This window comes from Xyrauchen texanus, chromosome 37 (assembly GCF_025860055.1).
Source record: "Xyrauchen texanus isolate HMW12.3.18 chromosome 37, RBS_HiC_50CHRs, whole genome shotgun sequence".
Taxonomy (NCBI): Eukaryota; Metazoa; Chordata; class Actinopteri; order Cypriniformes; family Catostomidae; genus Xyrauchen; species Xyrauchen texanus.
This window is the reverse complement of record NC_068312.1, coordinates 5043959-5060854: the sequence shown is the minus strand read 5'-3', so window position 1 is coordinate 5060854 and position 16896 is coordinate 5043959. Positions and strand designations below refer to the sequence as shown.

The 16896-nt window shown below is 41.2% G+C and overlaps 1 protein-coding gene across 1 annotated transcript in view; it reads right to left on the bottom strand.

Moving 5' to 3' along the window:
* qars1 (glutaminyl-tRNA synthetase 1) overlaps window positions 1–16896 on the bottom strand; it is a 48635-nt gene that overhangs the window by 16496 nt on the left and 15243 nt on the right. The window contains exons 8-16 of the mRNA XM_052109165.1: window positions 10890–10961; window positions 10033–10118; window positions 9820–9906; window positions 9629–9728; window positions 8934–9012; window positions 8571–8810; window positions 8388–8480; window positions 1672–1809; window positions 44–131 (exon numbers count right to left, since the gene is read on the bottom strand). Of these exons, the coding sequence (XP_051965125.1) occupies window positions 44–131; window positions 1672–1809; window positions 8388–8480; window positions 8571–8810; window positions 8934–9012; window positions 9629–9728; window positions 9820–9906; window positions 10033–10118; window positions 10890–10961 (983 nt within the window). The remainder of the gene's footprint in view (window positions 1–43; window positions 132–1671; window positions 1810–8387; window positions 8481–8570; window positions 8811–8933; window positions 9013–9628; window positions 9729–9819; window positions 9907–10032; window positions 10119–10889; window positions 10962–16896) is intronic.

Genomic DNA, 16896 nt, shown 5'->3' with positions numbered 1-16896 from the left:
AAACAGAAGTTTTATGGTACATCAGCAAAAAAATATTTCTTACTCTGGCACAAAAATTGTTGATAGCTTGTTGAGGAAAGCCACGCCTCCTGAGAGCAGTAAGCGTGAACAGTCGTGGATCATCCCAATCTCTGAACAAACACGTGACACATAAACAGATGACAATATAAACATTACATCCACAGACCAAGTTACAACAATAAACCAAAACAAACTTGTCAATGATCCTTCCATACAAATATGAGTGCAGTGTTTGCACATGGCCTTTATCAAATATGATACATAAAAAGTGCAAACATTATATACAGGTGCTGGTCATATAATTAGAATATCATAAAAAAGTTGATTTATTTCAGTAATTCCATCCATTCAAAAAGTGAAACTTGGATATTATATTCATTCATTACACACAGACTGATATATTTCAAATGTTTATTTCATTTAATTGTGATGATTAAAACTGACAACTAATGAAAATCCCAAATTCAGTATCTCCGAAAATTAGAATATTATTTAAGACCAATACAAAAAAGGATTTTTAGAAATGTTGGCCAACTGAAAAGTATGAACATGAAAAGTATGAGCATGTACAGCACTCAATACTTAGTTGGGGCTCCTTTTGCCTGAATTACTGCAGCAATGTGGCGTGGCATGGAGTCGATCAGTCTGTGGCACTGCTTTGGTGTTATGAGAGCCCAGGTTGCTCTGATAGTGGCCTTCAGCTTTTCTGCATTGTTGGGTCTGGCGTATCGCATCTTCCTCTTCACAATACCCCATAGATTTTCTATAGGGTTAAGGTCAGGCGAGTTTGCTGGCCAATTAAGAACAGGGATACCATGGTCCTTAAACCAGGTACTGGTAGCTTTGGCACTGTGTGCAGGTGCCAATTCCTGTTGCAAAAGCAGTCTAGTCCTTTTTTTGTTCTGACGCGGTGTCTTGTTCAAGAGTGGATTGACACAAGGAATGCGACAGCTGAAACCCATGTCTTGCATACGTCTGTGCGTGGTGGTTCTTGAAGCACTGACTCCAGTTGCAGTCCACTCTTTGTGAATCTCCCCCACATTTTTGAACGGGTTTTGTTTCACAATCCCCTCCAGGGTGCGGTTATCCCTATTGCTTGTACACTTTTTTCTACCACATCTTTTCCTTCCCTTCGCCTCTCTATTAATGTGCTTGGACACAGAGCTCTGTGAACAGCCAGCCTCTTTAGCAATGACCTTTTGTGTCTTGCCCTCCTTGTGCAAGGTGTCAATGGTCGTCTTTTGGACAGCTGTCAAGTCAGAAGTCTTCCCCATGACTGTGTAGCCTACAGAACTAGACTGAGAGACCATTTAAAGGCCTTTGCAGGTGTTTTGAGTTAATTAGCTGATTAGAGTGTGGCACCCGGTGTCTTCAATATTGAACCTTTTCACAATATTAAAATTTTCTGAGATACTGATTTTGGGGTTTTTCATTAGCTGTCAGTTATAATCATCAATTAAAAGGAATGAACATTGAAATATATCAGTCTGGATGGAATGAATGTATACATTATCCAAGTTTCACTTTTTGAATGGAATTACTGAAATAAATCAACTTTTTGATGATATTCTAATTATCAAAATTAGAATTTTCTGACAATTCTTTCATACAGTATATCAGGCATTACAGGGTTAAACATCAGTGTGTTACCTAACAATTCCTGTTTCCACCAGTTTGATGATCTTCCTCTTGGAGACAACAGTGTAGGTGAGGTTCAGTCTGCCGTATTCCCACTGCACGGGGCAGTACACATCCAGAGCATTACATAGCCAGAAATATGAAGACCGCCTTCAAAAAAGAAAGAAAGACATGAATATAGTACACACTATGTGCCTCAAAAATATATGTGTGCACAATGAGAGACATTTTTGATAGTAATAATAAGAGCCTTCTTGGAATTGAGTGAATATGCAGCTACAGTATGTGTTGTTCTTACAAATATTATTAACAATATTATACTGAAAATTTACTTTGGATGGTAGAATTCACAAAAATAGCCACTTTTCTACCATCGGTCGCAAAAAAAAATAAAAATATATAAAACAAAAGTAACCAGAGTAAACACAAAATACAGTTTTAATATAAATATATATGTATATATTTGAAGCAAAAAGTTTTTCATCAATTAGATCACCCACATGAATAACTAAATGCCCCCTTAAATGTAATAGTTGGTTGTGCCACGTTTAGCAGCAACAACTGCAACCAAACACATCAAAAAACTGGGGAGCAGTCTTTCACAGCACTGTGGTGGAATTTTGGCTCACTCTTCTTTGCAGAACTGGTTTAGTTCTGCTACACTGGAGGGTTTTTAAGCATGAACTGCCCGTTTAAGGTCCTGCCACAGCATCTAAATCGGGTTCAAGTCAGGACTTCCCAGGTTCAAGTCAGGACCACTACAAAACTTTAATTTATCTTCTTTTGAGCCATTCAGATGGGGACTTACTCCTATGCTTTAGATCATCGTCTTGGTGCATAATCCAGTTGCGTTTAAGCTTCAACTCATGGACCAATGACCAGACGTTCTCCTTTAGGATTTTCTGGTAGAGAGCAGAATTCCTGTTTCTCTCAATTATTGCAAGTCGCCCTGGCCCTGAAGCAACAAAGAATTCCCACACCATCAAGCTACCACCACCATGCTTGACCGTTGGTATGATGTTCTTTTTGTGGAATTCTGTGTTTTATTTACACCAGATGTAACGGGACAACCGTCTTCCAAACAGTTAAACTTTCGACACATCAGTCCACAGAACATTCTCCCAAAAGGTTTGAGGATCATCATCAAGGTGAGTTTTGGAAAAATTCAGATGAGCCTTTATGTTCTTCTGCCATGTTTTCTCCATTTGGAGATAATGGCTCTCACCGTGGTACTTTGGAGTCACAAAGCCTTTGAAATAGCTTTGTAACCCTTCCCAGACTGATGTATTTTAATCAACTTTTTCCTTCTTTTGACCTTTCTTTTTGAACTTCACGATGCTGAAAAATGTGTAGGAGTAGATTTGATTGAACAGGGCTGGCAGTAATCAGGGCTGGGTGTGTCTAGTCCAACTGCACACCATTAGGAATGCAGTTTCATAGATTTGGGGGATTTAGTAACCAAGGACAAATACTTGTTCACATAGTACTGGATACATTTTTTGCTTCAATAAATAACACTATCATTTAAAAACTGTATTTTGTGTTTACTCAGATTACCTTTGTGTTATGTTAGATTTTGTTAGAATTGTTGAAGCAATTTAATATGAGATATACACAAAAGCAGATGAAATCAGGATGAGGGCAAATACTTTTCAATTACACTATATATGTTTTAATGAGCTTGTAATATGTGTAGAAAAATAAATGTAGGGTACTATACTATTTAAACCATCAAAAAATCATAAAGATACACTAAAAATACACTATTTATTTATTTATTAAAGCTGCACTTTGTAAGATTTTTTTTGGTTACCATTAACAAAAGTTAATTATTGAGTGAATGCTTCAAAACACTGTCCTTGTCTTATCCCGATTCACTATGGCAGGGGTAATCGATAGGCAGAACAAAGAACACTTCAATCCGGACCGAGATCTAAATATTTGTGCTAGTTATCTGACACCTGGCTAAGTGATTGTATAAGCATACGTGTATATGTGTGCAAAGCGGGAATAGCACGTTCAGCACTAGAGAAATATTTCTTCCTAGAGCTGGAATAAAGCTCATCCAGTGCGAAGTGCTTATTTCCTAATGTTGAATTTATTCCCGATCTCCGTGCATTGCCTCTCTCCTCCCGCTATAGGTTGTATAAAGACTGATTTACTGTACATAATTGTTTTAACAATAGTAGCTGAGACACCACTACATATACTGGAATCTTTCGCTTAAACACACTGCAGAAAACAAAAAGGAATCAAAGTGAAACTATCTTCATCTGTCTGATAAGTGATTCAGACTGTTCAGATAAGCCAGGTTTTTATCAGGACAACGTAGCGCCTTTAGACCAAGTTTTTTTTGTTATGAGCCTTTCATCATTAACAATATTTTGAGATGCCATCATGGCATTGGTGGCAAGGAAAGCCTATTTCTACTTAAATTAAGGAAAATCAAAAGTTACTCATGTGTACTGATCGCAATGCATTTATTAAGTGCCTTCTGTTTTTAGTGAAATTACAGTGACATAGTTACTAATATTCATGACTTTTATAACTTTAACTATTTTATATAATTTTATAACATTGCTGCAGTTTTGAGATACCCTTAGTGTGTGTGTGTGCCGCTGTTTTCTAATTTATTTTACCTCCGTATTTTTAGAAGAAAAATTCAACTGCTTTTTTCTAAAACGTTGCAAGCATGTGTAAGCCAATCAAGTATTTTGAGCAATAAATCAGTAAGCTGACACTTATCTTTTAGCACATTAGTCGGTTTAAATGCTCATTTATAACACAGTAATGTATATTAATTACTTTAGCATGTAACCATCTCTCTATTATAACTTCCAAAGAAAGGATTATACAGTCAGTTCCATAAATATTGGGACATCGACACAATTCTAATCTTTTTGGCTCTATACATCACCACAATGGATTTGAAATTAAACAAACAAGATGTGCTTTAACTGCAGACTTTCAGCAGTTAAAGGGTATTTACATCCAAATCAGGTGAATGGTGTAGGAATTACAACAGTTTGCATATGTGCCTCCCACTTTTTAAGGGACCAAAAGTAATGGGACAGATTAACAATCATAAATCAAACTTTCACTTTTTAATACTTGGTTGCAAATCCTTTGCAGTCAATTACAGCCTGAAGTCTGGAACGCATAGACATCACCAGACGCTGGGTTTCATCCCTGGTGATACTCTGCCAGGCCTCTACTGCAACTGTCTTCAGTTCCTGCTTGTTCTTGGGGCATTTTCCCTTCAGTTTTGTCTTCAGCAAGTGAAATGCATGCTCAATCGGATTCAGGTCAGGTGATTGACTTGGCCATTGCATAACATTCCACTTCTTTCCCTTAAAAAAACTCTTTGGTTGCTTTCGCAGTATGCTTCGGGTCATTGTCCATCTGTACTGTGAAGCGCCGTCCAATGAGTTCTGAAGCATTTGGCTGAATATGAGCAGATAATATTGCCCGAAACACTTCAGAATTCATCCTGTTGCTTTTGTCAGCGGTCACATCATCAATAAATACAAGAGAACCAGTTCCATTGGCAGCCATACATGCCCACGCCATGACACTACCACCACCATGCTTCACTGATGAGGTGGTATGCTTTGGATCATGAGCAGTGGCTTTGGAAGCAGAAAGTAATAAAATGACTCATTTATGTTTAGATCTATACGTTTTCTTGGTGAATTTAAATTAGTTCAATAACTGGGGTCTCTGAAACTCCTAAACGATAAGGTAATATTTAATTAAAAGAAATTGTGAGACATTCAATGTCTCTTAACAAATTTAGATTTTTTTTTTAATATTTCTTGTTGCGTAGTATTCTCAAAGACATTATTGGTGAAGCAAAAACGTGTGTGTGTGAAAAACACTTTGGTATAAAAATGTCACTTCATAGACTTCAATGTATTAGGAGTCACGTGAAATATCACTCGTGTATAAATATCACTCACTTGTGCACACTAATCATTGCTCTTCACGATCACAAAAGTGACCGATTATGGTTTCAAAATGATGAATTTCTCCGAAAGGTCAGGAGTTTGGATCCCTGAAATTATCATTTTTTTTCATGCATTTATTTATTTTGTGGAATTTGATCATTTTCAGCGGCACACCTGACAATCTTTCACGGCACACCAGTGGTTGGGAAACACTGGTGTAGTGGATAAAACACTTGAATAACTATATTAAAATATACTATATTAATTAAGAGTGTTGTCTATCTTCCTCAAAGTAATATATTGTTTACAAATGTTTAAACCAATAGCATAATATCAACATGAACATAGCATGTCATGACTCCACTCTGCAGATAAAAATCTCTTACTCGATTCCTCAAACCATGAGATTAATCCACCAGAAGAGCAGTGCAAAATCACAACTCGCGTAAAGTGTTCTTCTGCAAGTAAACTTGCAGTTTTATGCTTCAACCACTAGAATAAGTTACATCGTGTAACTTTAACTTCACCCAAATATTAGCAAACTTGGCAAGTTAGAAACAACTAAAAGCACTTAAGTTACTGCATTGACAAATTGACAATTGTGAGTCGCCACATATTAAAGCCATTCCACCAGAACAGTTGAGCATGGATGAGTATGGTTAGCTAACCGTGCCAAGAATCACGAGGGGTGGAAAATGTGAGACAATCACTGGTCCACGAGCATGTTTTCCGGGAATTCTTTTATTGTTTTTTTTATTTTTTTTATTATAAAACCACCAAATTGCAGCGATTTTAATGATAAAATATAATAAGAACAAAAAACACAGCAGATCTATAATTTTCCTTCAGTTTGTGAACTGATGAGCATGATGGATTTTCATCCAAAAACAGCAACAATAATAGTCTGATAATGGTGACTTTAAATAACATCCTTACAAGTTTTTAAATTTTCTTGTCTACAAATTTACAGACTTGTAAAATGTTTTAGCATTATAAGAACAAAGCAGATCTATTATTTTCTGCTGAGCATGACTTTCATCAGAAAAAATAAATTAATAGCCTAATTAATATTTACTAATATTGAGTTTCAATAATGTCCCTTGGTCATTGTAAAGCGGCTTCCACGTGACTTGCATCGGAGCGTCAACTAGAGGTCGACCTATATTGTTTTTTTCAGGCAGATGCCGATCTTTTGAAATCCGGGTCCGCCGATGGCCGATTAATGCTGCCGATTTAATTTGGCCGATATTTGCTTGTTTTTAACCTCTTATTTGAACCTTTTATTTGAAAGATAAAATCTAACACAAATAATTACTTAAGATAGACAAAATTTCTCAACAAATACATTTATTGAACACTTGACCAATCTGCACTTGTAGACTTTAGAAATTAAAAATGTATAATGTAAAAACATATTGTATAAATAATGTATAACAAATATATTAAATAAACAAAGCATGTGTTACGAACTGCTCCGAGACAGGAAGGTTGAGATCCAAATGCAGCTTTAATTAAGGGGCAATCCAGACGCGTAATCCAATATTCAGAGCATCCAAGAGAAGCACAGGCATAACTAGGGATGGGTATCGTTAAGGTTTTAATGGTATTACTACTCTTACCGATACTGCTTATCGATCCGGTACTTTAACGGTATTCTTAACGGTTCTTTTGTTATATATATATATATATATATATATATATATATATATATATATATATATATATATATATATATATATATATATATATATATATATATATATTACACAAAGATAAACGTTATATAGGCACAGTGATTTAATTTCAGGGAGGTCTACTAACATTACTGTTCAGGTGTGGTCTAAAAAGAAATCTAATAAAGTAATCAATTGTAAAATAACACTGCATAGTTTATCATAGATATATTAATGCTCATTAATGCAGAAGTTATTCATTCAAGAGCTGTAAGTGATTTTCTCTTTGCCATTTTTTGTTTGATTCGCAGTAATGGCTCATTCGCCAGCATGTTTATTAGACTGCTTGCCCTTTAAGACCGAGTCTAATAGGCTCCTGATGCGCCATATTTTCTCCTAACTATTTCCATAACTACGTCCATTTAAGACATAAACTGTGTTTAATGAATCTCCAAGCCGGTCTTTTTGACATATTTTTGTGTATATTTGATCGTTTAGACGTGCACATGCTTGTCTCTTTGCGGTCTGTTTTGGAGCACGCGCCGCCTTGGGAACGGTATCTCTTGCGCTCTTTTTATTATTAAACGCATCCCGCAATTTAGCAACAGTAGCATTTTACAACAATCACCGATCGTGCTGATTCTGACGTTAAGTCTGAGTTTTAGGGAGAAATGTTAGTGTAGGGAAGGAAGTTGTGCTAGACAGAATGCGGCTTATGTATAAATATTATTTTTATAATCTTTGGAAGGCAAAATCTAAAATAAAATTAGACAAATATCACAGATCTATACCAGGCTACGTTTGAATGTTTAGTTCTGTCCTCCGTCGTCACTCATTATGCAGGGCTCATGTTGTGCTCACTGTGGCACCGCTTGAGCGAGATCTCTCTCTCTCTAGCTAAATTGCATCACAGAAAAATGGTTTCATATTATTATACAAAAATGCAAAAACAATCGGCCAACCTCTAGCGTCAACGCTTCGTTCAATGCCAGCGTTAAGCGCCGCTTTGCCCTCCACAAGACAAGCATTGCAGATACTCCATATATATTTGCAGGCCACAAGCTAAGTTTTACCATAAAATAAAATGTATTAATGTTGAGTGCAGTACCTGGCCTGAAACTCTTTGGTGCAGAGCGAGTGTGTGATGTGTTCAATGGAGTCACACAGACAGTGTGTGTAATCATACGTTGGGTAGACACACCTGGATGCAGAACATATAATTAGCACACCATTCAAACCCCCCCCCAAATTTGAATAAACAAATACAAGTGAGGAACATCAAGTGTGTTACCAAGTGTCTCCTGTCCTGTGGTGTGGAGTGTATTTGATGCGGTATGCCACAGGGTCCATTTTACCATCCTCCATGACAAGCTTCATCCGGAGCGTGGCCTCCCCCTCCGCAAACACACCCTTCCTCATGCGCTCAAACAGCAGCAGAGACTCCTCCACAGGTCGATCTCTCCAGGGTGAGGGAAGGACGTTGTGACCCTTCAGCTCCTCTCCACGCTGGTGGCACACGTACGCGTGACCTCTGACACACAAACAAAATAAGGGACAGTAAAAAATGTATGCCACATTCAGCAGAGTAAACATGTTTTTCACTAATTCTATTCTTAACTTGAAAAGGAACTCCATATTGTTTGTATAAACTTACCTGCGAATGAGATCAACAGCGAGATCATAGAGATGCTGGAAGTAATCAGAGGCATGTGTGACAGCGTATGGCTTGTACCCTAAGTGAATCAAACAGAGGATGAAACAAATGTAAACTACTGAAGACACAAAAATAAATCTTTGAAGAATGAGTTACTCCATGTCAAATCAACCATATTGCAGAAACCTCCCTGGCTGAAAGTTTTACATTATATTTTGAAAATACTTTTTCTGAAGAAAGTTAAACAAAGATGATGAAAGCCAAAATATTAAATGTCTTTGTACATATTCATATTCAGAAATATTCATCAGAGTAATCCATTATTTTGTAAAGGGGGTTCAAAATGACCCCAAAAACAGCAGGTAAAAAAAAACAAAAACCTTAGAAAGGTGTCACCGTCATTGTTTTATCTTTACACAGAGACAGGTAGGTTGATTACTAAAATCAGTTGACTTCAGCACCCCTTGTAGCATTATTATATACATTATTATACTCTTTTTAAGGCCCTACACCCCTTAATATGGCTCCATCAGTAAATTGTTTAATTACTCATTTTCAATGGTCAAAAACCAAATGTGGGTCACATGGTATGAATCTAAATTACTCACCTGCAATTTTTCCCACTCTAAAGTGTGGGATGTGATATGCCAGTTTTGATGACATGGGGTGCTTTACACTGCCCTCTAAAGACTTACCGAGCCACTCCACCATGTCTCTGATGGCAGTGAAGTATTTCTCCTCTTCTTTCTCAGGGTTTGTGTCGTCATACCGCAAGAAGCATATGCCATTATTGGCCTTCACAGAAACACAGTATGTCAGAAGATGAATATTTGTCATTCACTAGCAGTGTTTGTGTTACTTTGTGTGTGCATGTGCCTGAATGTACCTTGGCATAACCAAAGTTGAAGTTAATGGCTTTGGCATGACCGATGTGCAGAATCCCATTGGGTTCAGGAGGGAAACGTGTGCGCACCTACAATGACATGGAGGAGAGATGGGAATGTTTTGGCACTTATCTGTAAAACTCTGGGGCTTTTGATCATATTTTCTTGAAAATAATTTTCTTTGACATACATACATAAACAAGCATATAATTTACCTGTCCTCCAGTAATTTCCAAGTGCTGCTTCAGTAAATTCATTGAGTTGGGGGTCATAACATAGCCCTCAGTCTTGTAATTCTCCCCTTAGGAAAGCAAAAATAACATATTAGTTGATAATGTGCAAAATGTCAAAAACGTGCAGCAAACTGTAATGACCAAATTTTCAGTTTACAATTACTTAAACATGTATCAAACGCATTAAAGATTAATAGGTATATTATGTAAGATTAAACAACATGAGAAAACTGTTCTGAAAACCTGAAATAATAGCATATAATGAATTTACTGCAGTATTAGCTACTTTTTAAAAGTTAATCTGTTGTGAGTTAATCAGATTAGGATTTAGCGTTACATGTAGCACACTTTTAAAGAAACAGTATTCACAACGCAAGTTACGCACATAGTTTAAGTTCACCAGCTAATTTACTTTGTCTGTGCAGATGAAAGTTGTAATATGACATTTATGTTGTGGATATAGCCGATTAATGTCACACTTATAGGATGCATTTGAGTGAGGTAATAATTATACAGTATAACACGTAAAAGCTCATTGTATAGGTGTTCAGCTCTCTCAGCTCATGCAACTCAAACAGGGAAATTCACAACATAATGTGGATTTTTTTTTTTTTGTCAATTCTTTCTAGATTTTTTCCCTTTAAAATACAGTAAATAAAAAAAAACTTAGTGTATTAATATCTTGCAGAATTGTATTCCTCGTCATATTTTCATCAACAGTTTGTTTAATCAAAACCATTTTAGCTGCCAGTTTTTCCCCTGTAAAATGATAATGAATGGACACAGTGATTTCAACAGTACATACTGTTATTTATATATATATATATATAAATAAATACCTGGCTTGTGGAACTTAAGTGCTTCTCCTCTCAACTGCTCCATCAAAGACTTTACCTCTGTTTTTCCATCACCTACACAGAAATACAAACAAAGAAAAAAAGCCTGTAAGGATGCTTTCTCATCAGCATTTGGTGTTGACAATTAGTTTTCCAAACTCAGGTGTGCAGCAGTGAACCGCTGCGGAGTCCAACTGAATAGGTGGTCTGGGGTTCATGTGTAATTCATATAAATGCAGTCCATCCTTAATCGCTAGTGATGATGTAGAATTTGTATCTTTGCATGCTCCTGGTGACAACTAAGCAAATTGCATTTCACAGAGCTCCTTCTCTCTCTCTCTGTGAAATGCGATCAATAGATAGAAAAAGGCTTTTGGCAAGCAGCTCACATCAAAATGTCTTAAGTCAAGCCAAGTCATTTATATTTTTATAGCACTTTTCACAACACAGTGAAGAAGCTTTACAGGAACTAATGAATTAACAAAAAATTAAACTGTAATATCTATAAAGTCATAGTGATCATTGAGTAGTTTGATTAAACATGATTGTAAATTGTGTATAGAAATTAAATAATGAAATCATAATTGTATTTAGAACCCCTGTGAGCAAGCTGAAGGCGAATGTGGGAAGGAACACAAAACTCCATAAGATTTTGATTAATGGAAAAATAAAAACCTAGGGAGAAACCAGGCTTACTGTGGGGGTCAGTTCCCCTAGGGCTAAACAACATGAATATAATGGCAATATTAGTTATTTATTTATTAGTCATGGATTTAAATTTGTAAATTAAGCATGAAGGTACATTGTTTATAAAAAATAACTTTAAGATTCATGAGTAATGTCTTTGGCTTTATTTAGTAGCGCCTAATTAGTTTTTTCCTGGAAAAAAACATGACTGTAATGCCTTCCAGCAAGGATGACAGGAGAAGACAGTTCTTCAAACTCAAGGTGCAACTTTCCATCCGGCCTGCCCACCACTCCCCCCCCATTTCTGGACAGGAAGTCAGCGACAGCTATCTGCACCCCCGGTCTGTGGACCACCTTGAATTTAAAAGGCTGGGGGGCTAGATACCAACGGGTGATCCGGGCGTTAGTATCCTTCATGCGGTGAAGCCATTGGAGTGGGGCGTGATCCGAGCAGAGGGTGAAGGCCCGCCCCAGCAGGTAGTATCGGAGTTTGAGGACCGCCCACTTGATGGCCAGACACTCCTTCTCTATGGTGCTGTACTTGGTTTCCCTCAAGGAGAGCTTCCGACTGATGTACAGCACCGGGCGCTCCTCCCCCTTCACCACCTGCGAGAGTACGGCCCCCAGCCCTCTGTCTGAAGCGTCCGTCTGTAATAGAAAAGGGAGAAAGAAGTCAGGTGCATGTAAAAGCAGCCCCCCACAAAGTGCGGCTTTAACCTGCGTAAACGCCTGTTGGCACTGCTCCGACCATTGGACCGGATCTGGAGCCCCCTTTTTAGTGAGGTCAGTCAGCGGGCTGGTGACATCCGAATAATTAGGCACAAACCTTCTATAATAGCCAGCCAGCACCAGGAACTGCCTCACCCCCTTTTTGGTCTTGGGTCTAGGGCAAGTCGCAATCGCCGCGGTCTTATCAATTTGGGGACGCACCTGGCCATGACCCAAGTGGAACCCCAGATACCGTACCTCCACACGCCCAATCGCGCACTTCTTAGGGTTTGCCGTGAGCCCCGCCCGCCGCAGCGATCTCAGGACGGCCCTCAGATGTTGCACGTGCCGCTGCAATCATTGCTATAAATGATAATATCATCTAAATAGGCAGCGGCGTAAGCGGTGTGCGGTCTGAGGACCCTATCCATGAGTCGTTGAAACGTGGCTGGTGCCCCAAACAAACCGAAAGGAAGCGTCACGAATTGGTGTAATCCGAACGGCGTAGTGAAGGCCGTTTTCTCACGGGACATTGGTGTCAAGGGGATCTGCCAATAACCCTTCGTTAAATCCAAGGTCGAATAAAAACGAGCAGTACCCAACCGATCGAGCAGTTCATCAACACAGGGCATTGGGTATGCGTCAAATTTAGACACCGCGTTGATTTTTCTATAATCCACACAGAATCGTACAGACCCATCGCTCTTGGGAACAACAACAACCGGGCTGGACCAATCACTCTGGGATTCTTCTATTACCCCCATCTCAAGCATCACGTCCAATTCCTCCCGAACTATTTTCTTTTTATGTTCGGGTAAGCGATAGGGGCGGCAACGTACGACCACTCCCGGCTCGGTCTCGATGTTGTGCCGTAGGAGATTTGTACGGCCCGGTAGAGGGGAAAACACATCTGCAAATTCCTTTTGTAATTCGGAAACCTCTGTGAGTTGACGCGGTGAGAGGTGGTCTCCACAAGTAACCGGGGGGTTATGATTGCGGCTTTCGTTTACCTCTGGTCTGAGCTCCGCCCTCTCCGGAACTACCGTAGCAAACGTCACAGAGACCGCCTCTTCCCTCCACAATTTCAGGAGGTTGAGGTGATATATTTGACGTGCGCCCCCTCTATCGGTACGTTTAACCTCATAATCGAGTTCACCTACTCATCGTGTGACCTCAAAGGATCCTTGCCACTTGGCGAGTAATTTAGAGCTCGATGTTGGGAGTAATACGAGTACCTTATCTCCCGGTGCAAATTCCCTCAGCCGAGTACCCCTGTCATACAGCCGGCGTTGGCGTTCTTGAGCCTGGAGCAAATTCTCCTGTGTTAACTGGCCCAGTGTGTGGAGTTTTGCTCGAAGATCAAGAACGTACTGAATTTCATTCTTACTATTCGAAGGTCCCTCCTCCCAAGCTTCGCGGATGACGTCAAGCACTCCGCGTGGGCGCCACCCATACAGCAGCTCGAACGGTGAGAAACCAGTGGAGGCTTGTGGGACCTCCCGTACTGCGAATAACAGGGGGTCGAGCCACCTATCCCAATTCCTAGCGTCTTCGTATACGAACTTACGAATCATATTTTTTAGTGTTTTATTAAATCGCTCCACTAGGCCATCCGTCTGCGGATGGTAGACGCTAGTGCGAATCGACTTAATGCCCAACAGTTTGTAAAGCTTGCGAAGTGTACGTGACATAAACGTTGTGCCCTGATCGGTGAGGATTTCTTTCGGAATCCCCACCCGGGAGATTATTTTGAAGAGTGCCCCTGCAACACTACATGCGGAGATGTTGCTCAGGGGCACTGCTTCCGGATATTGCGTTGCGTAATCCACTAGGACTAGCACAAAGCGATGTCCGCGTGCTGTCCGTTCTAATGGCCCGACGAGGTCCATTCGAATTCTTTCGAAGGGGACCTCGATTAACGGTAGTGGGCGCAATGGCGCTTTTGGGGTGGCCGGTGGGTTTACCAGCTGACATTCACGGCACGCCGCACACCACTTGCGAAAGTCACCGCCAATGTCTGGCCAATAGAAAAGGGCTATTAGACGGAGAAGTGTTTTTCGTTCCCCTAGGTGACCGGCCATAGGATTATAGTGAGCCGCCTGGAAAACCATTTCAAAACCATTGAGTCACCTCCTCCCTGGTTTGAGCGTCCTGCGTCACTCTATATAGCCGATCTTTAATCATAGCAAAATAGGGATATGAAGTGGCGACACCCGGCCGGAGCTGTTGACCATCAATTACTCTCACTTGGTCAAGAGCATGTTTCAGGGTTTCGTCCCGCGACTGCTCTAGAGGGAAGTCCCCCTCAGGGAATTCCCTGAGAGGAGGGGTGGCAACCTCGCCTCTTCCCTTGTCATTCAGAGCAGCCGAGGACGACCCCGGCTCCGCCTCCCCTGCCAGAGCTTCGCACACCACACACCTCTTTATGCAGGACTCATCCGCGTATTACCCTCTAAAATATCTCTAAAACTCGGCCAATCAGTACCCAAGATTAGCGGATGAGTGAGGCGGGAACTAACCGCTGCCTCCACACTATGGTTTCTTCCCCTGAATTGAATCGCCAAAGTCACCATGGGATACTTGTGAACATCCCCATGCACACACCTCACCCTCACCAATTTAGCTAAATCCAAAGCCCCGGGTTGAACCAAGCGTTGGTGGATGGTGGTCTGATTACAGCCGGTATCCAGCAAAGCTTGGTAAATACCTCCCCTGATCCTTACCGGAACCCGGTATGATCAGGGGCAGCCTGCGGGATGTCGGAGACCCGCACCACCGTCCCACCTCCATCAGCGGACACCGAACCCGGAAGTAGTCCGGGTCTCCGCACTTCCAACAGGCCGGCCCAGGCGTCACGCCCGCACTTGTGCTGGCGGGCGCCCCCACCTGAGGAGGAGAGCGGCTGAAGGACGGGGAAGGGGCGGGTACATTCCCCAAAGGCCGGGAAGCTGGGCTCTGGTTCACTCCACGCCTGCGCAGGTCAGGAACGGGCCCTGGGGAGAGAGCAGAAGGAGAGGTCAAAGGGGAGGGTTAGGGAACAGGGAATGACACAGAGGAAGGGGAGAGAGAGAGAGGGCTCATCCGCCCTCGGAATCGCCGCCATGTGGTCCTCCGCAAGACGGACGGCTGCCTCCAGCGACGCCGGGCGGTGGCACTGGACCCACTCCACCGTTCGTTCTCTTCGGCAAGCGTTGGATGAACTGCTCCAGCACCACCTGGTCGACCAGTCCCTCAAACGTCGTGACCCCCCCACCAGCAGCCACCTCCGACAGGCGTCCCGGAGCCGTTGAGCAAATGCGAACGGCCGGACGGGCTTTCCCAGCTTCATACCCCGGAAGAGTTGGCGACCTCCTTCCAGGCTCCAACCAACCCGCTGCAAAATGGCCTTCTTGAGGTCAGCGTAGGCCAGGAGACTTGTTGCCGGTAGCTGCTGTGCAGCGAGCTGAGCTTCCCCGGACAAGAGTGGCACGAGACGAGCCGCCCACTGGCCGTGCGGCCATCCCCAAATTCCAGCGGTGCGGTCGGAAAGTTCGAGGAACGCTTCTGGATCGTCTGCCGCCCCCATCTTCTGTAACATGGGCGGGGGCAGCGTGGCGCGAGTGTCCGGGGTCGCAGTTGTGGCTGAAGCGGACTCCTGGCTGAGGAGACTCCGGATAGCATGCTGGTCCTCTGCTTGAGCCCGCATAACCTCAAAAAAACGACGATCCTGGTCCTGCCGGAGCTCAAGCAGGGATTGTTGGTGGCCCTGATGTAATGCAGCGAGGGATTGGAAGACCTCCGCCAGCTGGGAGGACTCTATGGGGCGATTCTTTTCCATTGCTTGGAATAAACTTTTCCAATTGTCCTTTCCCGGATTTCGGCACCAGTGTAAATCCTTCCAGCAAGGATGACAGGAGAAGACAGTTCTTCAAACTCAAGGTGCAACTTTAATGTACACACTTCCCACATACCCAGTACTTTACACACACTCCGTTAAACATATTAAGGAACACAGTAGGCTTCCTTGTGTCAGACTCTTCCTCCTAAAGGTTCTGTGGCTGCCACTTTTATCCCGCTCTCCCCGTGCTCACTGAAATTAGACACAGGTGTTAGGTATAATTTAGCTCAGGTGTAAGCGCCCTTACCGTTTTTCTCTCCCGGACGGGCGCTTGACCACGCCCCCGCTGCCACAATGACCTTCATAGGCGAGCCTCTTCTTTTTATATAAAAGTTTTTTTGGTAGTTTCTGTGAAACTAGCCAAATAAACATTAGCTAGCAATAGTATGTACATTTTTAACTAAATATCAATAACGTTTTTGCCAATTTATTTGCTTAAAAATCTGCCTAAAGTAATGTGAGGCAGAGAGCAGATTGTTTTTTTAAGCTGTTCAGACCTACCTGGAAACTGGCCTGCTAGTGAGAAGTTATCTAGCTTGTTGATTTTACCATGTAATAATTCTTTCTATAATTTGGCAGATAGATTCATATATATATATATATATATATATATATATATATATATATATATATATATGAATGTGTATGTATTGTTTTTTCTATTTTTCATATGACTGATACTCACAGTAACACTAACACGGTTAGTCTTTTTATTTTATTTTTATTACACGTCCCAAG